The sequence below is a fragment of the Temnothorax nylanderi genome, unplaced genomic scaffold (assembly GCF_030848795.1).
Source record: "Temnothorax nylanderi isolate EJ_2023f unplaced genomic scaffold, tnyl_v1.0 TNYL_tig0020_pilon, whole genome shotgun sequence".
Classification (NCBI taxonomy): Eukaryota; Metazoa; Arthropoda; class Insecta; order Hymenoptera; family Formicidae; genus Temnothorax; species Temnothorax nylanderi.
This window is the reverse complement of record NW_027249082.1, coordinates 1889868-1913195: the sequence shown is the minus strand read 5'-3', so window position 1 is coordinate 1913195 and position 23328 is coordinate 1889868. Positions and strand designations below refer to the sequence as shown.

At 42.2% G+C, this 23328-nt stretch overlaps 7 protein-coding genes across 11 annotated transcripts in view; 4 read left to right on the top strand and 3 right to left on the bottom strand.

Moving 5' to 3' along the window:
• Sha (shavenoid) overlaps positions 1-6158 on the top strand; it is a 70768-nt gene extending 64610 nt beyond the window's left edge. The window contains exon 10 of the mRNA XM_071700069.1: positions 266-6158. Coding sequence (XP_071556170.1) covers positions 266-3120 — 2855 coding nt within the window. The 3' untranslated portion in view covers positions 3121-6158. The remainder of the gene's footprint in view (positions 1-265) is intronic.
• A 164-nt stretch (positions 6159-6322) lies between these two features.
• Positions 6323-11776, bottom strand: LOC139769196 (ATP-dependent RNA helicase DHX30). Of its 2 annotated transcripts, XM_071700072.1 has the most exons (15): positions 11760-11776; positions 11434-11690; positions 11154-11243; positions 10804-10918; positions 10645-10719; positions 10487-10559; positions 9797-10182; positions 9515-9702; positions 8416-9435; positions 7929-8270; positions 7594-7838; positions 7266-7491; positions 6997-7186; positions 6837-6910; positions 6323-6737 (listed from the first exon to the last, which is right to left on the bottom strand). In XM_071700072.1, the coding sequence occupies exons 3-15, from the start codon at positions 11201-11203 to the stop codon at positions 6527-6529; spliced, it is 3195 nt and encodes a 1064-aa protein (XP_071556173.1). In that variant the 5' UTR covers positions 11204-11243; positions 11434-11690; positions 11760-11776; the 3' UTR covers positions 6323-6526. The 2 variants fall into 2 exon arrangements, with proteins under 2 accessions (XP_071556173.1, XP_071556172.1); XM_071700071.1 differs by having other exon boundaries at positions 11434-11763.
• Positions 11777-11869: 93 nt separating this feature from the next.
• Alr (Evr1_Alr domain-containing protein Alr) lies at positions 11870-12897 on the top strand. Its single transcript, XM_071700090.1, has 2 exons — positions 11870-12258; positions 12434-12897. Exons 1-2 carry the CDS (start codon positions 12175-12177, stop codon positions 12827-12829), a joined length of 480 nt encoding a protein of 159 aa, XP_071556191.1. The 5' UTR covers positions 11870-12174; the 3' UTR covers positions 12830-12897.
• A 198-nt stretch (positions 12898-13095) lies between these two features.
• Positions 13096-15657, bottom strand: LOC139769198 (transmembrane protein 145). The gene is made up of 4 exons (XM_071700074.1): positions 15508-15657; positions 14495-14915; positions 13826-14415; positions 13096-13712 (listed from the first exon to the last, which is right to left on the bottom strand). The coding sequence occupies exons 1-4, from the start codon at positions 15655-15657 to the stop codon at positions 13437-13439; spliced, it is 1437 nt and encodes a 478-aa protein (XP_071556175.1). The 3' UTR covers positions 13096-13436.
• Positions 15658-16776: 1119 nt separating this feature from the next.
• On the top strand, positions 16777-18450 carry LOC139769202 (ribosomal RNA-processing protein 7 homolog A). Its single transcript, XM_071700087.1, has 4 exons — positions 16777-17062; positions 17139-17471; positions 17561-17857; positions 17948-18450. Exons 1-4 carry the CDS (start codon positions 17020-17022, stop codon positions 18031-18033), a joined length of 759 nt encoding a protein of 252 aa, XP_071556188.1. The 5' UTR covers positions 16777-17019; the 3' UTR covers positions 18034-18450.
• LOC139769200 (integrator complex subunit 15) lies at positions 18101-20100 on the bottom strand. Of its 3 annotated transcripts, none has more exons than XM_071700084.1 (4): positions 19736-20100; positions 18839-19444; positions 18456-18757; positions 18101-18354 (listed from the first exon to the last, which is right to left on the bottom strand). In XM_071700084.1, the coding sequence occupies exons 2-4, from the start codon at positions 19417-19419 to the stop codon at positions 18266-18268; spliced, it is 972 nt and encodes a 323-aa protein (XP_071556185.1). In that variant the 5' UTR covers positions 19420-19444; positions 19736-20100; the 3' UTR covers positions 18101-18265. The 3 variants fall into 3 exon arrangements, with proteins under 3 accessions (XP_071556185.1, XP_071556183.1, XP_071556184.1); XM_071700082.1 differs by having other exon boundaries at positions 18839-19460; positions 19736-20099; XM_071700083.1 differs by having other exon boundaries at positions 18839-19460; positions 19721-19923.
• A 43-nt stretch (positions 20101-20143) lies between these two features.
• The window catches only part of Usp (retinoid X receptor ultraspiracle), a 67389-nt gene continuing 64204 nt past the window's right edge, over positions 20144-23328 (top strand). The window contains exon 1 of one of the 2 annotated variants that reach the window (XM_071700081.1): positions 20144-20557. In XM_071700081.1, the coding sequence (XP_071556182.1) occupies positions 20539-20557 (19 nt within the window). In that variant the 5' untranslated portion in view covers positions 20144-20538. The remainder of the gene's footprint in view (positions 20558-23328) is intronic. The other variant, XM_071700079.1, reaches the window with a different exon arrangement.

The window sequence follows — 23328 nt, the reverse complement described above, 5'->3', positions numbered from 1 at the left end:
AGAGAAATTGGTGAAAATCGTGAAAGTACAATGTACAATTCAGTTTTATTAAACCTCCGCGCATTTTCAATGTTCTTTTAGCGTGTTTTATATGAGATTTACAATTATTTTATTCCTTTGGTCTCGGGTACGCGATTTCGTGCGTTCAATAGAAAGCACGCGAAGCATTTTGTAACGCGCGAAAGTAAAGTGACTTTCACTCGCTATAATTAGGAATAATTAATTTTCGCTTCGTCATCATCGGCGGGATAAATCTGACACGCAGGTATTCCGGAAGAGGAGAGCGGTTCCGAACGATGCGAATCGGCAAAATCGAGCAGGCATCAACAGAGAACGACCCCGAGCTCCGTCCATGGTGGTTCGGCCGCGAAATCGCGCAAATCCCAACGGTGTACTGGATGTCCCGGCTGCAGCGAGTCTCCTCGACAGCTTCCTGCTCTTCCTGTACCCGATCTACCCAGCCACGGTGAGAGTAAGGTGCGCGCCTGGTTAGAAGACGTACGACCACCGCAGCGTCGCTGGAGAGACGCCGAGGACACGCGCAGGAATTTTCAGGAAAACGCTCGAACGTTTGCTAGAAATCTGGAGTACCTGAAGCAGCTGGCTAGACGCGATTTCGGCGATCCGGACGATCACGCGAATCTGATCGGCAAATCGGTGTCGTCGTGGAAAGATAACCCGCCGATGCTGAGGACCTTCCAGAATATCGCCGCTAGGAGCGAGATTCTGGAGAACGACGATCGTCACAGCGTGTCCAGACGGTCGACCAGGTCCATGTTCGAGGGTACCGAGTACGATCGTTACAACCGCGGTAAACGGGCGAACGGTAGACCGTTCCAATTCGCCGCCGGTGACGACGCGATAAACGCGAAAGTCCGCAAGGCCATCGAGAATTCTTTCATCAAGCAGATGGAGGAGAACGCGGCCATGGAAAGCGAGACGAAGGAGAGCGTGAAAGACGACAGGAACAGCAAGAGTGAGGACGAGTCGGCGAAGACGGAGAGATCGTCCAGCAACACGGACAAATCGGAAAAGTCACGATCTCAACAATCGCAGAGCAACCCCGCGCCAAAGAGATCGAGAAAGTCGAAGGCGCCGTGCGTACCGCAGTCGAAGGAACTCCCGGATATGATCAATGAATTACCCGGCGCGAAGAACACCGCGAAGCGCATCATGGACGCCGTGATACGCGAGATGGTGGACGTGAAGGCGTTGGATCATCATCACTCCGATCGTACTGCCGCGATCGGCGATTACGAGGTGGACAGTCTGGAGCGTTCCAAGTGCAGTCGGAAATCGTCGGCGTCGCCAGACCAGTCATCGACGGATAATCAATCAAGCCCGGCCTTGTCTACGGCGTTGCCGATGGACGAGGAGCTAACGATGCAAAATGCCGTGATCAACACGCGAACCGGCAAGATGACGATGTCGAAGCTCAGTAATCAGATTCTTGCCGAGAGGAATCGCTACAACAGTCTGCCGGAGCTGATCAGCAGCCAGCGATCAGAGACGTACTCGCTGGTGAGCGAGGTCTACGTGAACGACGGCTACGCCAGTCCGGCCTGCAGCGATGACAGCGGTCCGGAGATCCAATACGAGCCGGAAAATCCGGGTCATTTGACCATCAAAGTCCAGGACTCACCGGAGAACTATGTGAAACTCGACGAGTCCGAGTACGAGCCGGACACGTTGGACCGAAAACCGATGAAGCTGCGGATCAACGACGATATGCAGTACAATCGAGGGGAAATTGCCAACGAGATTTACGTGGATTCGTTGGAACGACCGGCTCAGATCCTTCTCAAGAGCAGGGGCAGTTTTCGCGATGAGAATTCCCCGCTGCAACGCGGCCACGGGAGTCTACGGGAGATCTACGAGGCGAGGATTAAGTCGAGTCTGAAGGACTCGCACTTGACGAACGGCCACGACGCCGAATGCCAAATGAATGGTGAGCCCGACGGTGTTCCCTCGTGGAAGAAGTGCAGGTACTTGACGCCGGACACCAGACAAGCGAAGAGACAACGACAGCCGCACAATCAGCCGGACGTGGTGCCGTTGCCGCCCACGGACGAGGAGATCTATCAGCGGCCGAAGCCACCGCGACGCGTCGACGACGCAAGACTGCCGCCGTTATCTCCAAAAAACGCCTGGGACGGGAGTCCTGTCGAAGCGGGTGACCCTACGGCCAGCAACGGCGCTCCTGTCCCGAAAGCTGATGGATACTATGTAGGGGACCAGACCTGCCTTTGTGCCTCGCAGACTCAAGCCGACGTCGCGACCAAGTACGAGGTTTACAACGAGGAGCATCGCGAAGACGTCGTTCCCTTAACGGAAACGATGTTCTTCAATGAGAGATTAGGCGAATGTACCGTGACGAACGGCTGCAGGGACTGCCCGTGCGAGACGCGGATCGAAATTGAAGTTCCTGGGGACAGGTGCAGGTTCTACGGACATGTGGCTTCCTCCAAGGAGGAAGTCTCGGTGCGAGGAACGAAGGTAACGCGAGAGAAACGGTCCGTCACGGGCTCCTCTCATCACAGGAGTTCCGCGAGGAGCTCCAGGACGCGATCGTGGAGCATCGACCATCGCCAGGAGGACGAGGACAAGCTCCTCAACAACAACAGAGCGCAGAACTGCTCCAGAACGAGACAGCTGATGAAGGATTTCTCGAAGAGCTGCGATTCCAGCTCGAACGTGCTGCCGTTGGTGGACAATCGGCGCGGTCACGTCAAGGTCGAGGACAGCGGCTACCTCAGCAGCACCGACAGCAACGGCTCGCACAAACGATTGCTGAAGCACGAGGTGAGCAGCGTGTCCGAGGAGACCGACGAGACCGAGTCGGTATGCGACGGCGCCAGCGAGAGCGGCGCCGAGAGCATCGGCACCGACAGCGTGTTCTTCGGCAACTTTCGCAGACTGTCAGAAATTTCCAAGAGCGCCGATTCCGGCGTGGATCTGGGAGCGAAGAATCCGTCGTATTACCAGCCACTGTTCGGCGCGAGGACCGAGACCGCGGTAGTTCTGGAAAGAGCGAATTTCAGCACGAGCGACAGCGAAACCGAGAGTCTCGTCACCGTATTGCCTCCATGTAGCGGTCAGTGCAACAAGTTGGTATCATGAACGATGCCGAAGTATCTGATTGAAATAGATGATCTCTTCATACCATGGATTCTCCGGTAGGTTCTGTACGGTAGGCAACGTATATTGGTACCGAATCTCAGTAAAAACGTTGATATAAAAACAATAACTTTAAAATTACTTATAACATCTTTTGCGAAATACTCGCACAATACGCAATAACTTCTATAGGAGTAACGATGGCACAAAGATAAAATAATTAATTAATTCTTATTTTTTTATTATGAATGAATCATTAAGAGCACATATCATGATACGTTAATCTTTTACATAGAAATGTCAAATCGTAAAAAGCAGAACAGCTTCTTATTGAAATTATTTCTGTTTCTAATATATTTTCTGCCGGTACTAGATTTACACCGTAGCAATGTTAGGATGCAATGTAACACTACTTTTAGAGCGTAAGTGGAAATCAAAATACGATTTGCCATCGTACTAGATAGGGTATAGAATATTAAGTCCAGTTTATTGATAAGACAACAGAGTGCATTTGTGCTATTAAATTTTCGAGAATGAATCTTGGAGGATTCATATATTCGTGAAAGATTAAAAATTCTAATAAATCGAAACGTTAGATAATTTTATATCTTCTCAGAAAAGTTTCAAGGCCAGTATAGGAGGGAAGTAATTTAGAAATTTATTATCAAAATAGATAGCTTACACGCGCGATCATGATAGTTTTATAAATATTACAATTAAACACAAAGCGCCATGCGTGCTTAAGAGTTCATCAAGCGGGTAAATGATATATTCTCTTCGCTCAATCTAGAAAAATAATAATTAAAAGACTTCTGTGCTTTAAATATTTTTTATATTAATATATCTTTAAGCTAAATTATACGTGCGGAAGTTTAAAAGATATTTATGAGAAACACATCTAGATTATTATTATTAAATGACTAGTTCTCGATATCTATTTGAAAATAATTTAAAGAAATATGTATATAAAAAGAAATATGTATAAAAGAGAGAGACTTTTAAAAATAGTTTTTTTTTATATATAATAGTTTTTAAAATAGTTTTTTACAAATTGCATACATATATTTATGTATTTATTTATATTTATTACTTTTTATTAATTAATGTGTTAGACAAGACATGTGGCATAACTGCATGGAGAAAGTGATAATGTTTTTATCATAGACAACGATGGAAACGCTTATGCATTTTTCTTGATTGATTGCAGTTAGTGTGATCGAAATTATCGTAGTTCCTGCAATCGAAATGATATGTTGAACGCATCATCGGCCGGAAGTGCAATATTAGTCTATAATAAAGAGAAACTGCACCAATCATAAATTAAGTAAATAGGCACGATAAATTTAGAATAGAGTCATATATTCACGAAATGCGCAAAGATTGTTTCTACAGGAGTACGACAGCACGAAGATAAAATAATTAATTAATTATTATTAAGATATTATTTTTCTATTATGAATGATTTTAAGCATCGTTTTTTCAGGAAATTTTTTTAAACGTTTTTGAAGAAGATTTACTTGTTTGAAGAAGTTAATGACAGGAGAATAATTTATGTAAATATGTAAGTCAAGAGTAATGATATCTTGCCAAAAAGGTATTAATATTTTATATACTTTTCTGATATTATTACAGATGCTATGATAATTATTGTTATTGTTCCTCCTCTTATTTCCTCATATTTCCAATTGCTATCAAAATTACTTTAGGTGATTAAGTATTGCAGTTATTAAGAAATAATTGCCAGCATAACTGGAATATTTTCACCGTCTCTTATTAATGAATAGTCAATTAATATACATTAATATACAGGTCGAAATAAGATAACGTATAATATTAATACAAGAATTATACATACAATATGTATTATATGCAAAATAATTTGTGAACTTATCTTCATAATTTTATTTTATGATAAATATTGTATTTAAGATTTATTTATCGCTAGTACTCCAAGTGATTTACATAAAAGCGAAATAATATATTTTTCCATGTTATTAGTTATTATTTTGTTTGCAAAAGTTTTATATTTAATATTTAATAATTATTTCAAATTAATATATTTCTATCTACTTTTTAGAATTGTTAACATTATAGAAGCGCACGCTTCCATGTACCTGCCAAATGTAAATATTTGAGATAGATCTTAATATATATCGTTAATTGCATTTACATATACTATTTAATATCATTTTGCGATATTCTGTTTTAATATACATATATTTTATGGAATGTTGAAGTAATATAATACACAGGAATATACATATATGCCATTATGATCGTAAATACTTTCGTGAGCACATGAACAAGGGAAGAGATATATATTATATTAATTTATTTTTTATTTAATATTAGGTCTGCGTCAATTTATTGTGTTAACAATTATTTAAATGTAATGAAAACGATAGTCATGATAATATTTATTGCGTTATGACTTTTCAAATTCAGCAAAATTATATGATCATATTTGCTAAATCGTTAATAATAGATTGCTTTTAAATTTATCAAGTATCAATATCGCCCAGATTTTCGAATCGGGTTCTGTACCTTGTCCAAATGCTCGTAAAACGATCGTAACGTAGCATAAAAGATTATGGGAACAAATTTTTATAATTATACTCGGCCACTTCGGCGTGAGTTGGTGTCGGTAGGTTTCGGGTGCGTCAAGAACGCTTCGCACAAAATAAAATTTCATATTCATCGAAGAGATTTGAGAGCTGCATGTCTATTAATATATCAAATGATAATTCCGACTTTTTTTTATAGCGTGACAAAACATTGTTGAGCATCTCGTAGCATTTAATCGAAGCGACGTTGTTGTTCTAGTTACGAAAAGCATCACATTGTGATTGTACATATATATGTAACAAATTCTTACTATTTTATAAAAAAAAACTGTTAATGGGAAAGATGCAGTATTTAACGTGCATTACTCCTGCAAACATGTGTATTCTACATCCTTTCTGTCATAAAAATTCATCAGTGTATTCATGTAAGTATAATTAGTCGTAACATTATACATGGGTCTTGATTTGCAATTGTAATTCTTGAAATTTCAATTAATGATACCTCTCATCTCTAATTATATTCTTTTTTTTTTAACAACAGTTTTGGTAACTTCAATTTTTCATAGATTGATCGCGAAAACCGAGCACGCGACACCGAGAAGTGGAAATAGAGGAGAGGAGTTATACTTATCGGCAAAGAATTTAACATTATTTTTTTATTAATTACATAATTTATTACTTATTTTTTAACTCTATCAAATATACATGCTGTCAATTTGTATACAAATATACATACAACAGGTCCCTAATAATAATAATAAATCATAAATAACGCTATATCGAGTGAAATAGTGTTACAATTTTAAGATTATTGTTATTATGTACATTTATCATATTATACATATTTAAGCTAAAGAGATTTTTTCTGCAGCATCTTCTATAGGTTTAGCCGACGTGTGCAGGAGCTCTGCAAGAGTTTTGAATAATTTCTCTTTGTACTCAAACACTTGTCTTGAACTAAGATTATTTCTATCGTCAACGTATCCTTGTGTCTCCAACATGTACTGCACTACAGACCACATAGCGCCTCTAAATTTCAAAAGCACATCAGCAGTTCTAGACAAAAAAAAACAAAGATTTAAGCACACAAATTATTATATAGGTACTATATATTATATATTAAACAAAAGAAAAGAAAGATACAGAAATACTCACTCTTTGTTGCAAACAAATCTTAAAGTATGTAGCGCATTAACATTAATCACAATTTCTGTTTTGTCATCATCCAGCTAAAAATCATGAAATATAAATTGTATAATGTTGCCTGCTCCACTACGCTGCTGTGCTTAATCATGAGATTAAATTATTTAATTACCTTATAACATTGAGCCTTTCGTTGATTAAAAAGTAATACTGTCAAAGGTGATATCATGCTTGTTTCACGAATTACCGTGCTACGTCTTATCTCGCAGTGTGCAGCATTAAAATACGTCAAGAAAGAACTCGGCCAAACTTTTCGCTTGTAATTAACACTTTCCCCCGAAATTACAACCTTAGCGCGACCTCTGTAAGAATGAGATTACAAATAAAATGACTATAAATTGCTTCTAAATTTGCGTCCGCGATTACACAAAATTCACTTACTGTGTTCGGAGTTCGTTAACGCCCTTTCTCATGATTCCGTTTTTAAGTCCCACGTCTTTATGTTCTATCAATTGCTGCGTAGCACCATACAATACAGCTCGGACTAGTTCGTCGTTACTTTCAAATTTATTTGCTACAATGTTGGATTCATTGCAATCGAAATGCAATGTATCTTTGGTCAATAGGCGACATTCGATCAACTGCTGGATATATGTATTTCGTATTTCTGCAAAATTATGATGTGGTTTAAAAAAGATCTATCGATGAAATAAAGAATTTGATAGCATGCATATAGTATTAACTTATATTGTACAATAATGTTACTTACGACTCAGTATTTGTATTCTGAGCGGTCGGAGCCTCATATCTCTACAAAATTTCGTTACTAAGTGCGGACTTGTTTCACTATATGTGAACCATTGCTTAAACATCCAAGCCATCGCGATATGATCGCTGGCTGGAGAGAATAATCTTTTATTTTCCCTGATTTGAAGCTTATTATCCAGTACATTGTAAAACAAACCATCTTCACCAGAGAAAATACTGGCTATCGTTATCATAGGATGTACGCAGCTATTGTTGAAACGAAAACACTTATAATAAAGACAAATAATCGGAAGATGACTGATTCAAATTAATGTTGAAATTACTATATAAACTTACTTGAAGATGGCAGAATATACCATGGCTTTACTAAACTTGGGATACATTGGGAATAGTGCCATTCGTTTACCTAGAGCTGTAAGATTCTCCTCATTATCCATAACTCCGAGATCCACTAAAGATCTTACCGCCTTCCGTATTGCGGTTGGTGTAGGCGGTTCCAGCATTCCACCTAGAAATTCCTCCGCCTTCTCGTCCGTATATGTTTTACTGTCAAGAATTACTTTTTCCAACGGATTGCACAACAACTGCGGTACTGGATGCGCCTCCAATTTCTCGTATTCTTCTTTTGAGATTAAGTGATAACTTTCGCCAGGTTTAACTCGTCCAGCTCTCCCTTTCCTGTATAACAAATTGTTGTCTTAATGTAAAATATTTTTTTAAATAGCATTTAAATGCAATTTTTTAAATACTTATGCTTCTTCCCTCAAATTAGAATAACGTAATTTTATAACAGTGCGACATATTTACTTGTCTCGATAATTACCTCTGTTGAATGTTTGCCCGAGAGATCCAACGATTGCTTATGTAAGGTAAATCTTTGTTATTATCCCATCGCGATTCTTTTCGTATGGCAGAATCCACAACATAAACCACATCACTAACCGTGATGCCTGTTTCAGCAATGTCCGTGGCCAAGATAATTTTCCGCACACCCGCCGGTGTAGGCTGAAAGATTTTACGCTGTTCGTTGTGCGATACTTTGGAATGCATCGGCAAAATCAATTGATTCTCGTTATAGGACGATGTATCCTCGAGCAGGCTCTGCACCTTCGTGATTTCATGCCATCCTGGTAAGAAGCACAAAATAGCACCGGGCGGCTTATGCGACGAGATCCATTTTATAACCTGTACTACTTTCCCAAAATCAACTGAAAGTTTTTCAGCTTCATCGTCATAGCGATCCCTCATTGCGTATGTTCTGTATCTTTGGATATTTGGTAGGTGTTCGATATCCTCCAAGAAATGCATTTTTACAGAATACAATCTACCCGGTACTCGTACAGCTGGACAATCGAAATACTGTTGAAACTTGTGCGCATTTATAGTCGCCGACATTATCAGTACTTTTAAATTGGGATTTTTCTTCAGAGCTCTCTTGAGCAGAATCATCAGCATATCGGTATCGATCTGACGTTCGTGTGCCTCATCCAAAATCACGTGCGAGCACCCTTGTAAACCGGGATTGCTCTGCAATTTTCTCAATAGTATACCAGTGGTGCAAAAAACTATCGCACCGAGTTCCTTCGGCAATGAATATTCTAATCTCACGTGAAAACCCACAACGTCCCCGACGCTCTCCTTTCTTTCGTACGCGATGCGATCTGCCAGAGAGATCGCCGAGATTCTACGTGGCTGCGATACCAATATATTGCAATCTGTAGCATTCCCGTTCTGTGCGAAAGTGTCCAATATAAATTGAGGAACTTGTGTAGTTTTACCGCAACCTGTATCGCCTTCTATTAATAGGACTCGATTGTTTTCCAGTTTGGACAGAATTGCATCCCTGCGAAATAAATAATGTATACTTTGAAAATTACGAAGCACATTATACATGTAAAATATGAAACAAGCATATTTCATACTTGAACTCATGGATTGGTAAAGTGACAGCGTGATCAGTACGTTTTTCCAATCTGTCTTTCAATGTTTTATTACGGAGGAAACCATCCTTGACAGCATCTAGTCCTATTATTGGATGGACGTTAGTCGTAGTCCGACTCAGTGCATTGTGAGCATTGAAAGTATTTTCGACCGCTATATTATGTATTTCCTGAATATCGCACATATTAAAATCGTCAAATATTAAATATATTAATGAAATATATGTATTGTCATACATTAAAAATTGTAATGCAACATTTTACCGTGTCGTAAGTCTTGATCAAGTCTGACATATTGTTTAAAATTTCGGGAGCAACGCTTAATTCTACAGGCTTCAATCGTATATTCTTCAGTTCCTCCTCATTATAGACAATCGGTTTGCCGTTTTTCAATTTGCCATTTGTTTCTAACCATTGCAAGCATTTCCAAGCTGCATTTTTGGAAGCGAGTACTTTGGTTTTAGCAATTTCTTTAAAGGACATAACTTCCGGCCATTTGACGTTAAAAGTAACTTCCCATACATTAGATCTATTTACAGTAACTTTTTTAGCCTTTGTAGTTAAAACTGTTTGGTCGTTAAGTTCATGACCTAGTATTGTATAAATAGACATCAAAGAAGATTTTGGATCTGGGTACAAGCGTTCCACTCCTGCAATTTTCAGTAATTTTATTATGCAGAACAAATTGATGAAAATGACTAAATATCAATTGTGCAGTATATTATATAATAATCGTAATAATAAATTTATTTCTGAAGTTATATTCACGACAGAAATATTTTGTACTTGAGATAACTAATATATGTATACTTGTCAAGAAAGACAAATGTAAAATTTAATATACATAAAAGATAAATCTTGCACTGTACGTCAATTGCAAATTATTTCTAATTCAGCTTCTATTCGTTAGATTTTAAATAATCTTGTAATATTGGAAAAATGATTTATACATACTTTTGTGGATTATAGCTTCCTTATTAATCCTCTGGGATCTACCGTGCTTGTCTTCAAATTCATCGAGGCTTTGCTATTAAAATTTTTGTTCTCTTTAATAATCGAAATTTTATTCTGAATGCACTTGTAATATTTACGATTCATTATGAACTGCTTACCTCTGTAAATTTTTCCACATTAACGTTTGCATGTAAACTTTTAGTTCCCACATTTTTATATGTATAATCTTTCACCTACAATATTAAAATGACAAGATAGATTTTTATTCAGGAAGATTATCCTCAAAATACTCGTACAGTTAGTATCTTTAAACATACCTGAGATGAATGTTTATCTTTGTCTTTCACAGAAACACAGTATTGCGCTGCACTGTGTATATGCGAGTCTTTAATCACATTTTTATATAAATGTGCCACACGGCACTGTTGAAGCCTATAATAAAATTATTAATTTACTCTTATACATAAATTATATGAACAATCCATTACAATTTAAATTAATATTACAAATTCTATTTTTAGGAACTTTAATCCAACTGCTTCGTCGACGCTAGTACACAAATGAAACTAAATCTCTTTTAGCAATCGCTAAGTAACCACGACAAATTAGCAATACTAAGATTGAGAAATATGTGAAAGTTTAACAGAATAACATCACTGTTATATACCAGCTATACGTTGTTCTTCGCCCAGAAAGTACTAGAAATGTTCCTGACATTGCTTCTTCTATATCCTCTTATTCCGTCTATATTTACTCCCTAAAAAAAGAAATATATTTCCAGAATAGGCTGAAGATTTAAACAAGTTCTCTGAAGATTTAAACAAGTCCAGTCTGACAAGCAGGGAGAATTAACAATCAACTTGTCTATCTCGATCATCGGTCAAGTCAGATCAGTTCACCTCGAGGTTCACCTTCACGTGGTCACCGTGGAGGTTATAAACACTTACCCTCTACGATCAAAGCGAACGGAATGATTCCAAACGTTTGTGGCAGCGCTTGCACGTCACGAGGAAATATCGTCGAAATAGTCATTCGCATAGAGCAATTAAGCGCTGATTTTTTTATCCAAAACGTGCCGGTTATGTGTTATCCCGACGCTCTAATAATGCTCTCGTAACACAGAATTACAGAAATTACGCGAAAAATACAACGTGGCGCATAAATATGTAGTCGAGCTTGACGCCGGTAACAAAAGATTTGCTGCCTGTAAAAGTAATTGGCATTGTATTTCCTATGGAGAGTACAATCTACAAAATAAGAAATAAAATCTCACGTGTAACATACAACAGTAATCGCCAGTCTTTCGACACCAATGGAAATTACTCATGACGCGACATTTTCGTGCGCCACCCGGTATACTAGCGCTCCGAAGTTTGCATCAGCCTTAGGTTAGGTCGGGTCAGGTTAGGTTACGTTATGGAGTGGCTCGTCCGCTGCGAGAGCGGCAGTCGTGTAAAAATTCCAGTATTATGAAGACATGCCGCTTATTGTCACAAGTGCATTTCGTTTCGATTGCGTGATTGCGTAATGGGTGATTTAAACGCGCGAACGCAAGGATAAGAGCCCTCGGACGTCGGAGCCTTCGTCTCGCGAGCGAAACGGGAGGTTATGTCGCACGCGGCACGTGAGAGCTACGTTGACTTGCCTGCGGTGACACTTGAGGATCTTCACGGACCGAGCGCGAGAGGATGTCGTACGAGAAGCCGTGTCGCGCTTGTATGGACTTCCGGACGTGGGCGAAACGCCAGAAGGAAGTCTACGACTCGGAGAAGGTGAGCCGGCAATTTATTGACTAATTCGTTGACGATTGCCGTGAATTTCGTCGCTATTGCTCGAGTGTCCGGTCTTATTTCGTCAGATTCTTGCGCGACAATTGTTCTTGCTTTTTATTATTGTTTTACAAGAAAATTTATTACGATATAAATTTTACAAACTATATTTTATCAGGGAGCACAGAAGAAACAGGACCAAACACCGAATGCCAGGAACAGTGGTACTCGAGATGATTGTCCTTTAGACAAAGATGAGTTGGGCTCGAAGACCTGGGGCTTCTTGCACACCATGGCGGCGTACTATCCCGATCAACCGAACGAGAGACAAAAGTCTGACATGAACAGCTTCTTTCACACGTTTTCCAAATTTTATCCTTGCAACATATGTGCGGAGGACCTGCAGGAGCAATTGAAACACTCGCCGCCGGAGACCGGGTCGCAGGAAAAATTGAGTCAATGGCTATGCAGAATTCACAATGAAGTCAACAAGAAACTCGGGAAACCAGAATTTGATTGTAAACTAGTAAATCAGAGGTGGAGAGACGGTTGGCTGGATGGTTCTTGCGATTGATAAGTAGCAATAATAGTTTTAGAATGTACAATGGGACCTGAATACAATACGAATTATTGTATAAATAATTGTTGTAGATTTTTTCATTGGACAATCTATTGCTCTTAGATTCGATGGTATGATGTGTACATAAGAAAATATTAAATTAATAGCGATATATGTACTTAAAAGGCTTTCCAAATTCTGTTTTCTTCCTAGAACAGTATAATAAATCTACTATAAGAGATGGGAATAAAATTCCGAAGTTACAAAATAAGAGACGGGAATGAAATTGCATTATGCACTTTATTATAAATATCCTTGTGATAAGAGAAAAATCGTATAGATTCGAAACTACTTATATACAAATGTTTGCCAACGGCAATTCAGTATTATTATTAACATTATTCTACTATCTAAATTGGGATTTCCATCTCGATAAGTACAATGCAAAAATGTGCACATTTGTTGCACTGCATCATGTATAGTAAAAAAATATACTGATATTACAAAATTTCTTTTTTTTTTTTTTCAGTAGCCATCCATTGCTTTTCTTCAATAATCACTTTAATAATAGTGCATTCCACCTGTGGTTGCACGTCTCTATTCGCTATTTTTCTATCTACGCCTATCGTAGTGATTGACTAAAGTAAGCTGGTGTTCGTGTGATAGTAAATGCGGTAACTGCAGTTCGAGGACCAGGCTCGTAGCTGTGATCCTGCCCTTGACCACCTATGGGTACAACTTGGAATGTCCTAATGTGAAATGGAAAACGTTTATTGTTCACAGATGGTCGAGTTACATATAAAAACATTATGTGACCCAAGAAGACAATGAAAAGGGAACTTCCTTTGGCCATGCTCTCTCTCACCCATTCGTCCACGAATATAGTGTTGATTAATATCTGTAAAAATAAAAAAAAAGAGATGTTTTATTTTTACAGCATATTTATTATGTAGAATTTAAGTGTAATTAAAAATTATTTCAAGAAAAATAATAGTTAGTACATATGCGTACCGTTAATGGGTGAAAGAGAAACCACACGGATCCCAAGAGAAGTAGCGAAGTGTAGAAGTGGAGCTTTGTATTCAATTTTCTGATAGTCTTGAAGCAACGAGTGACAAACACGAACCAGGCGATCAATTTCAGCGCTATTAGACCGTAGCCCGGTGGCGACTCGTAAATGTATAATACCAATCCTGAATCGAATACCTCAGACTGATATATATACAGCGACATTTGACAAATGGCAGTACTACCGATGAATACTGCAAGCCATCTGATTTGCGACGATGTAAGGACACTTTTGGTAACCGTGTAACCGATAGCGAGCAGCAACATGAGAACTGTGTACAGGGTCTCGGAACACGCTTCCGAGAGCTGGCTCAACAGATAAGCGTTCATCGCTGGCATTCCTCTCAGGCCAAGATTGACGTAACTGTAAAGCTCGCATGACACCCCTAATAATTGACACAACAAGGAGGCGATGAACAGTTTGTAGGATATATGTAGCAGCCTCCTCGAGCGCAGTTGCAGCGCTATGTAGAAACTAAGGACGATGAATATCAGGTACATGCAGGCGATCGGTATCAGCAGCGGCAGTATGTCTAGAAACCGGAAACGGGCGCGATTAAGGAAACGCTACTCTGAGACTCGCCGATTGTCGTGAAAGTCTAAATTACTTGCAGAATTCGTCTGCGGAGAAGTGTTCCTTCCAGAATGTGCCGGGCGACCCGTTGGTCAGCGATATCCAGTACGTGACGTTCAGGCCTTTCGTGGAAGAGCAGTCGGCTAAAACTATGAACCACCATCTCGGCCGGGCCGAGATGAATCTCCTCTGGCTGTCGCATCGGACACCGTCGTCATCCTCCACGCATCCCGACGATAGCCACGACGTGTTCAGTGGTACTATTTGACCGTAGTGGATGTTGAGAATACTCTCTTTCTCCCGGCATGTCTTGTTGGAAGGATAGACGGTGGGCCATTGGTGTGCACCATCGTAGTACAGCAGGAGGTTTAGATTACGTTCTTCACCTCCTAATTCAAAGTGATACCGAAAAGTACCGCTTTCTGTTAGAAAACAGAATCTCGCGACGAATGCCCAGTTCTGAAAAAATCACGATATTCCGATATTTGTCATATGTTATTTCTTCGAGCGATTTTATGAGTCATTAGAACTCGTTCTGCGAAACGGTAAAACGGTAACATTGCAAAGCGGCTTCTGCATCGATCAGTATTATTGCCTACATCTAAATATAATTGCCTATCCATTGTAAAGACATGCAAGACAATATTAATTGCAAGACCACGTGCAATATAATTATTAAAAAATATGAATTATAAATCTTTCAGTCTTTTCGATTTTGCGAATCATTAAAATGTTAAAATATTCGAACGTTAAATTGTCAAAACAATAAATAACGAAAATATAATGAGAACTTTATCCTTCCGGAATTCTTACTTTAATGTTAATTCTCGTCTGCTCTATATCTGTATTTCAAATCGCACTCGCTTAATAAAAATCCACTCGGTTATTTTTCGTTAACGGCAGGTGGAAACTCGGTTTTGCTCGTACACGTACGCGCAATACTATTGATCATGCAGGAGCCGCGCGAAGCCACGGATCGAAACGCCGCCGCTGAAAACGACTCGCGTTTCCATTTTACGTTCCGTAAAATCGATTCCATCCTGGTAGTTACTTCGTGTGTTATCAAGTCGCCCTCGAGTATTTTGGCATCGGCGTGTCGCAACAACGGCAGGTGCGCGATCGAGAAGAGCAGCAGCAAAAAGACCAGCTTCACCGAGTTCCGAGTGCGCGACGCTCGTGCGACGAGCGTTCCTCCGCACATAACTACCGCATTCGCTATACGGACGCGCATACTGTCACCGGCCAAGCGGCCGCTTTGATCAATATTTCCCGGTGCCATGACTCGTATATCGATTTGATTATTCGCACGAAACGGGTCGACATTCGCGAGATTGCTGTTGTAAAAGAGGGAAAAAAAAAGAAAAGGGCAGAACAACCCTTTCGTGCTCGAAATTTCGCGCTATCATAGATTCCTCCTGCGCGTTCCTACTTTCTATATGTTTTTCCTCTATAATTGTTCTGTTTCCTTTTTCATACATGTTTCGACTGCGGGAAATATAATTAAAATAATAGCAGGGCCAAAAACTTACTTTAATTACTCTAATTACTTTATTGTTTGGATTGTTTATTACTCAGCGCTTTTTGTAGAACGGGACAATTTTTAGATGTCAGATTTTAGAGCGAGGAAGAGAAAGGAAGAGCGAAATTTATCTGTTAGAGAATGTAGATATATATATAAAGGAACGAAAAGAAATATTTTTGAGTACAGTATGTACGCTAATTGCTCGCGTGTCCCTGACATTTGCGTGCATGTCGCTTGCGCAGCATGTAGTATGCATGTGCAATGCGTCGTGTTCTCCACGATTGATCGAATCGATTACTTGCAATACAACGACGAAGAAATAACTATGCACTCGCTGTAATATAACGTGCTATTTTATTAACTGTCTTTAGAGAAAAAATAGAAAAAATTGAATTTAAAAGAATTGCTCGAAAATAAAGCGATCACATTCAGATTAAAGATTTTGCTCTGTCGATAAGTTATTAAAATATATTAATTATTTTTAAAGAATAATGCAATACAATTAAAAGAATAATACAATTGTGAAATAAAAATAGAATAATGACAAAAATCAGGAAAATATAATTATTTATTTTATGTATATTTATAATTGATAATTAAAATAATATAATAAAATTAGGAGAATATAATTATTTCATATATATTTATTATGCGTTTCCGTACAAGTCGGAGTTTTCTGGTTTCGAATAGTCGAGTCCTTTATTTTCAGTTCATTGCACGCCTTAATATAATTGCAAATTAGAAATATACGCGCGAATCGTATTCAGATTTATAACCTATTTCTCTCTGTTCCACGTCACGTGATACCGGCGATACCGCACGACGCACGTTGTCGAGCCGCGGACGCGAGGTATAGTTTCGGTTTGTCAAACGTTTAGTAATCCTGGATTCCGTTTTCCCTACCTGTAGAAATTAGACGGAACCGCCAGAACATATATCTGTACAATATTTCACTTTAAATACAGAGAGTGTATGTACATTAATTCAGCTATAAGAAACAGATCTTAGATTCGTGCACAACAGTGAGGTTAGGCTTTAAAGATGGTTACAAAAGCCAGTAAACAGAGTGCGAGAAGCTTCAAAAGTGAGTCGTTGCTGTATATACCGTAAAAATATATGTATCCCGAATCGTGTTTAAACGAGGTTATTTCGTATTACAGCGCTATGGATTCGCTTCGACGCCGACAGCTCGGACAAGCACCAGCTGTTTTTCAAGGAACACTCCGTGAGAAATCAGGAACCGGAGTATCCCAGAAACAGAACTCTTTTTGTATTGAATATACCGCCGTACGCCACCACCGATTGTCTGAAACATGCGTTCGCCGATCTCTGCGGAGATGTGCGGTCCGTTACGTTTTCAAGCGCGAAAGGGTTTAAAACTGCGTATATCGTTTTCAAGAAGGAGTCCTCTCTGGACAGGGCGATGGAACTTTCGGAAGATTGCGTCATTACGTTGAACGGTGACAAAAGTGTGTGCCTCACAGGATTAGAAAGTGAGTATTGTATTTTTAATATGTACGTAGAAACAACTTGTCTCTTATATAATCTGTATCTATATCTCTATTTTTAATTATTTAAACAGAATGGTGTACAGAGTATAATAATACGTTGTACGACGAGCGACTAATGAAAACCGACATCGAGGAATATGTAACTTTGTACGACAAGCAAGTACAGAATCGTATCGCACGAGAGAAAGCTGCGGAAGAGAAGGACGAAGGCTGGGTAACTGTAACGAGTGGAAAGAAGAGAGGGCAATTTGCGCCGACCAGGAAGGAATCTACCATCAGCAAGGTGCAACAGAAGGAGGAACAGCGCAAGAAGAAGAAGCAATTGCTTAATTTCTATACTTTCCAAATTCGCGAGACGAAAAAGCAGAGTAAGTACAATTGTGCATTACAAAATTCTTCGTAGAGTGGTTTTTTTTTTTTTTTTAGAATGCGCTTAATCTGTACGATCTTGCTTTCAGATTTAGCGGAGTTGCGAAAAAAGTTCGAACTGGATAAAAAAAGACTACAGGAATTGAAACAAAAACGGACGTTTAAGCCATTTTAGGTACGTTAAATGTTGTAAATAACTAGGATAAATAATTAGGACATGATTGTAAAATTATTAAAATCAGTTGTAATTCGTTAGAATCTTTATTTTTTAGCGAAACAAGTTATATACAATATAATTGCCTAATGATTTTAGTTTTTTATATACAAACAATAATTATTTAGAATATTGTCGATTAAATTAATTCATCGTCATCATTGCCGTCGCTGTCGTCGTCGTCATACTCATATCAAGCTGCTTTAGTTGCATAAGTTTGTAATGTCCATTCTATCAAAAAGTGCTGATACGACAGTGGTTGCAGAAGGGCTAATAGTTCCTCTGAAACGAACGTTAATAATGATATGTATAAAAATATGGTAATATTATGATATGTACGCGCGAATACATCTTATAAATACGTATATGTATAAGATACACACGTTTATTTCCGTAAATGCAGTTCGCAGACATGGCCGCGCTGACGGCTTGCGCGAGTCGTTCCATAGCTAGGTCACGCGAGACTGTTTCGATGTTCGGACGATTTTGCAGATTCGCCGTCAATAACCGAGTAGTAGACGCCAAATGTTGCGCCGAGATCGCGTGCTTGTTGCTACCGCTGTTGTTCAGTCGTAGCACCGAGTCCATGAGTAACTGTTGAACTTTCGAGTAAAATTTTCGCGACTCTTCCTGACTCTCTGTGCTTTCCGTAGTGTCATTACGCAGAGGACTCAATATGCACCATCTGTAGATAAAAGAAAGAATGGTTCGATGTTAAATGCTTTTGTTCGCCATCTTCGTGCAAAGTTATAGAATGGGAAATGACCTGAACAAGCCTGCTATAGGTGTTATTGGGGTCATCGGAATCCCGCCGGTGGGCAATGCCGGATTGTCCATCAGGGGTGTTAACAGTAAACTCGGATTTTCGTCGATCCACTCGCCCACCGATCTGAGCAGCTCGGTAGGCGGATCTTTGTCCTCGTACACTTCACCTATCGCCGTCAGCAGGTTGGCAGTGAAATGTGGCGCGAGTACGGGTAGCTGCTTCAGTTTGTCGATGGATCTCGGAGTGAGCACGAAGTAGTCGTTGAGCACGTGCCTCGCCAGTCCTACGCTCTGCGGCGAGGTGGAGCCCAACTGCTGCATCCAAATGCCAGCTGCGTTTAGGACCGCCTTATTTTGCGTAGCGATCGCGAACGATACCAGGTTACCTAGGATCTTGTATCTGGGACTGTCCGCCGGGAAGAGCGACAGGAAGAGGGCATTGCGCACCGCGGGACTGCCGCCTGGGCTCTGGAAGAAGTCGCTCATGCAGTCTATCAGCTGCAGCTCATGTATCGCCGTTGTCATGTTGCGTTTCTTCCGCTTCTCTACCTCTCCGAACACAAACTCCGATATCAAGTCCATTTGCAGGTCCACTTGCTTGCCCGGCCTGCAGCAGAGTACCTCTTGACAAACGAATAACAAATAAAATTTAATATTCGAAAAGGGAAAGAGAGAGAGAGAGTCGTGATATATTAAAATGTAACGTAGATCTGTACATTTTAGCTGCATAATATTGAAACATAGATAAATACATTTTGTTAAATGTTGCTGTAAATAACATTAGAATACGATTGTAAAATTATTAAAGACAAGTGTGTCGTGCTATATTTTCGAGATACAGAGAGCACAGCTAAAATAAACAGACCAGCGGCGTCGAGATAACCTGTACCACTCGTACCGATTCTGCACAGAGCTTCCCTGGCGCAGTAAGGGAAGTCCAGCTTTCTAAGTGTCTGCTTCACGTCGCTCCCGGACATCGTAGCGTAACGCGGACGCAATTGTCGTGCCGAATATCGAGGGAAATTGTCTCGACCGTCTCTGAACTTACAGCGTTTGACCGGTTTGACAGCGATCATGTGCACGCGCCTGTATATATGCATATACATGTAGAGGGGTATAGTAGGTGCGCGTCGTGCGCCGCGACGACGCGACGCGGCGCGCAGTGGCGCGCAGTGCGCACCGGCGGCGCGGCGCGGCCGACGCCGGTGGGGCCCTCGCCGCGCAGTGGCGCCACCGGCGAGTAGGTTGCGAAGCGCACTATTAGTCAAAACAATCCGCCGAATTGGTGATCTATTTTTAGGTCGCGCCCACCGTAGTCCACGGTGCTGCACCGTTTTTCCCCGGAGAGGCCCGGAAAGAGAAGTCCGCGCGGCCGGTGCCCTACCGCGACGCCGTCTCGCACCCGCGATAAGGTTCAACGACCCCCCCTCCCCATCGTGGATTGTGACAGGCCAGGGAGCCGTGCGGCCGTGCGCGGGCCGGCCATGTTTATACCGTGGTGAGAAAATTTTCGAGCCGTGCGCTGACCGTGCAGCCGCCGCCGCCGCCGCCGCCGCCGCCGCCGCCGCCGCGAGCCACGAGCGGGACTATCTCCACGTGCGCCGTGGAAGCGCGACGATCCCCGCCGCGCGCGTACCAGCCCCGTGCCCCAGGAGGCCGCCGCGGGACCGCAGCGCAGCGTTCGCCGAGGAGCCGACGACGATGGAGTCCTCCGACAGGGGTAAGTGTCTCGCCAGCGCGCGCGGAGGATAACGACACCCGCGTGGGAAAACGGCGGGGCCAATATTGTGCCAATCTTGACACGGACGCGCTCCCCCCGCGGGGGGGGGGGGGGCAATGGCAGTGTCAGGGTCGAAACGGAACTGGTTCAGTGACCGCGTTAAGAGTCGCGCGGGGTCGTCGCCGCGTCCGCGTCCACGCGACGACGTTTCGACGAGAGGGTCGGCCCGGTTGACGGCCGACCTCCTGGCAGTCGAGGTCGCGGCGGACCGTCGACCGCTCCGAGCTCTCGCGTAAATCGCCGTCGCCGATCGAATCTATGTCACGCGGCGCGCTTTTGGCCAAGACTGTACCAACGCGTCGTCCTCCTCTCTCTCTTCCTCCGCCTCTTTCCTTCCTCTCTCTCTCGCGCGCTCCCTCGCCTCCCCCGCGTTCTCGCCGTCTCGCTCGCGCGCCTCGTCCGCATCTTGACCAGGATGGAGAGGGAGAGAGAGAGAGAGGAGAGTGTGCGCGCGCGCGCGCGCGCTACGCCTCCAGGGCATCATCCTGCGGATCGCTCACGGGCACGTGGTGGAACGGACGCCGTCGAACGAGAAATCCGAGACGGCGATCCGCCCGCGCGCGCGATTCTCTCGCCGTCCAGATAGCCGGCGAGAAAACGACGGACGCGCGGCGACATTTCCCCGCTCGCTCGCTCGCTCGCGCGCGCACGCCGCCACCAGGGAGCCGTAACCCGTGAGAGAGTGCACGGCTGGCACGGGCGTTCCGCGTTGCGCAACTGCCCGCCGCGGCCGTAACTCCGTGTCTTTAACCTACATAGGAGGCCCCGGCGCGCGCGCGGCGAATCAGAGTCACGGTGTCGTTTGACAACGGCGCGCACGGGCCGCACACACGTGAGAATTATTATCGCCTGACCGAGCGATCTCCCCCCCCCCCTCCTTCCATCGGCCAGCGGCCCGCGTGTCCCCCTTTTCCCCTTTCCCTTCGCGCCCCCCCGCGCGCGTCCCCCGCTGTACCTCGCCGCGCTTCGTCGCGTCGCGACGTGGCGACACCTGCCGACCGCTCGTGCGCGCCCTACCTCAAGCCAACGCGAATTAACCCTCCCGCGTCGTCGCCGTCCAACCCTCCCTCCCCCGGTGCACGCCCGGTGGTTCCCTTCGATCATGAATCGAGACGGGGAAAATTTTGTCACCCTCGATGGAGTAACCTGTCATGGGGAAAAACGACCGCAAGGTTAGAACGGATATTTTGGTCCTGTATTGCCTTACCCGAAAGCCCCTTTTAGGGGGATGATTGAGTGGATCGAGATGCAGGTTGCAGGGGTTGTCACGAATTCCTATTCATTCTGTGCTTGAATAACATGTTACTGTTGCGAGCCGAATTGTCTCGGATATTTTATTGGCAAGCGATTTTTCGGAGTTACTGCACAGAAAAAAAAGAATATTCTTGATTTGATGATGTTTTTAGTTTTAATGTGGAAATCTTGAAATGGGATTTATTGCAATAAATCGTATTGTATGAAGTCATTTTATATGTATAGTTAAAAAATTAAGTTGAAATTCTCATAAGAAGATTTATGGATTGTTGCGTATACGAATATATAAGTTTTGATTTGACACTTCTTTTTTTCTGTGCACAAAATTCAAAGTAATTAGCACCAAATAGTAAACTTGCTTTGGATGAACAAAACTGAAGCGTCGAACAATCCATTCGACGGAACAAATCGCAGTTAATCTGATATTCCGATGATTTAATTGCGGTTATTAGCGCGATCGAGACTGTCGAATCAAACGATTCGTTCGTCAATTTGATGTTTCGTCGCGCGGAAACGATCGCTACGCAATCCGAGCAATTTTATCGCGACCCGAGTTTGTACAATTGATCTAATGATCTATCATACCATCCGATTATGCGTGGGTTTCATATTCGCTCAAATTGTTCATTAATCCCGCGATTCACGTCGATCGTTTCAGCGACGAACCTGGCGCGATACAGATTCACACGCGAATAACAAATAAGTCTCTCGAAAACCAAATTGAACCCAACTCCGTAAATCTGTCAATTTTGGAAATTCAAAACATGATTAGTTTATAATCTCTTTTTGGCTTTCTGTATATTTATTTCGAGGATCTTGTGTGATTTCCCATAAAATCGGGGATCTCTGGGATCAAATGACCACACAGTTTGGTTTTTGAGCGGTTCAAATATCATGATTTTTGAGTAGGCTAGAGAAAAAGGAAGCGCGATAAGAAGCCGCGCATACGCGCGTGGAGTAAGATCGCGCTCCTCGCGGGAGCGCGTCTCGTTTCTAAGTTTGGCGCGGTGGATGGCGGCGTGCGACCCAACCGACGACCTTTCTGCATTCATTCCGGTCCCCGCGAGATCACGGCCACGACTCCTCCTCGCCTCGTTCCCGCTTCTCGCTGCTCTTTCCTTCGCATACCTCGTCGCCTTCGTTGCCTCGCCGTTGCTTTCCTCTCGCTTTTCAAGACGTCGCGCTTCGAGCACGGCGGTCCGTCTTGTGGGATAATCCGCGGTCAATTGGACAGGACACGTTCGTTCGTGCTACGTGAATTTTAATGCGCGATCAAATCTGCCGGAGAAACGAAAGAAGAAAACACGAAAGAGATCATCGTTTTTAAATTTGCGAAAAAATGCACGCGCTATGCGTTTATCGAAGACTGAGTCATTCTTTTCTGGTATACCTGTCGCTTAAAATATTACACGTGTCGAGAAAAGATTAGGAGATGCGAAAATTTCAACTCGACCTGC

What these genes read in the sequence shown, in the direction of transcription:
- LOC139769196 (XM_071700072.1), bottom strand. Translation starts at nt 11,203, where the DNA reads ATGTCAGGAACATTTCTAGTACTTTCTGGGCGAAGAACAACGTATAGC. An exon ending in GGAAGCTATAATCCACAAAA is followed by an intron (nt 10,183 to 10,486) that starts GTATGTATAAAT and finishes TGAAAATTGCAG; the next exon opens with GAGTGGAACGCTTGTACCCA. An exon ending in AGATTTGTTTGCAACAAAGA is followed by an intron (nt 6,738 to 6,836) that starts GTGAGTATTTCT and finishes TTTTTTGTCTAG; the next exon opens with AACTGCTGATGTGCTTTTGA.
- Alr (XM_071700090.1), top strand. Translation starts at nt 12,175, where the DNA reads ATGTCGTACGAGAAGCCGTGTCGCGCTTGTATGGACTTCCGGACGTGG. An exon ending in AAGTCTACGACTCGGAGAAG is followed by an intron (nt 12,259 to 12,433) that starts GTGAGCCGGCAA and finishes ATATTTTATCAG; the next exon opens with GGAGCACAGAAGAAACAGGA.
- LOC139769198 (XM_071700074.1), bottom strand. Translation starts at nt 15,657, where the DNA reads ATGTGCGGAGGAACGCTCGTCGCACGAGCGTCGCGCACTCGGAACTCG. An exon ending in GCGACTTGATAACACACGAA is followed by an intron (nt 14,916 to 15,507) that starts GTAACTACCAGG and finishes TGATTTTTTCAG; the next exon opens with AACTGGGCATTCGTCGCGAG. An exon ending in TTCTCTTTCACCCATTAACG is followed by an intron (nt 13,713 to 13,825) that starts GTACGCATATGT and finishes TTATTTTTACAG; the next exon opens with ATATTAATCAACACTATATT.
- LOC139769202 (XM_071700087.1), top strand. Translation starts at nt 17,020, where the DNA reads ATGGTTACAAAAGCCAGTAAACAGAGTGCGAGAAGCTTCAAAA. An exon ending in GAGTGCGAGAAGCTTCAAAA is followed by an intron (nt 17,063 to 17,138) that starts GTGAGTCGTTGC and finishes TTCGTATTACAG; the next exon opens with CGCTATGGATTCGCTTCGAC. An exon ending in TCGCGAGACGAAAAAGCAGA is followed by an intron (nt 17,858 to 17,947) that starts GTAAGTACAATT and finishes TCTTGCTTTCAG; the next exon opens with ATTTAGCGGAGTTGCGAAAA.
- LOC139769200 (XM_071700082.1), bottom strand. Translation starts at nt 19,943, where the DNA reads ATGTATATGCATATATACAGGCGCGTGCACATGATCGCTGTCAAACCG. An exon ending in GGAAGCTCTGTGCAGAATCG is followed by an intron (nt 19,461 to 19,735) that starts GTACGAGTGGTA and finishes TCGTTTGTCAAG; the next exon opens with AGGTACTCTGCTGCAGGCCG. An exon ending in CTGCATTTACGGAAATAAAC is followed by an intron (nt 18,355 to 18,455) that starts GTGTGTATCTTA and finishes CGTTCGTTTCAG; the next exon opens with AGGAACTATTAGCCCTTCTG.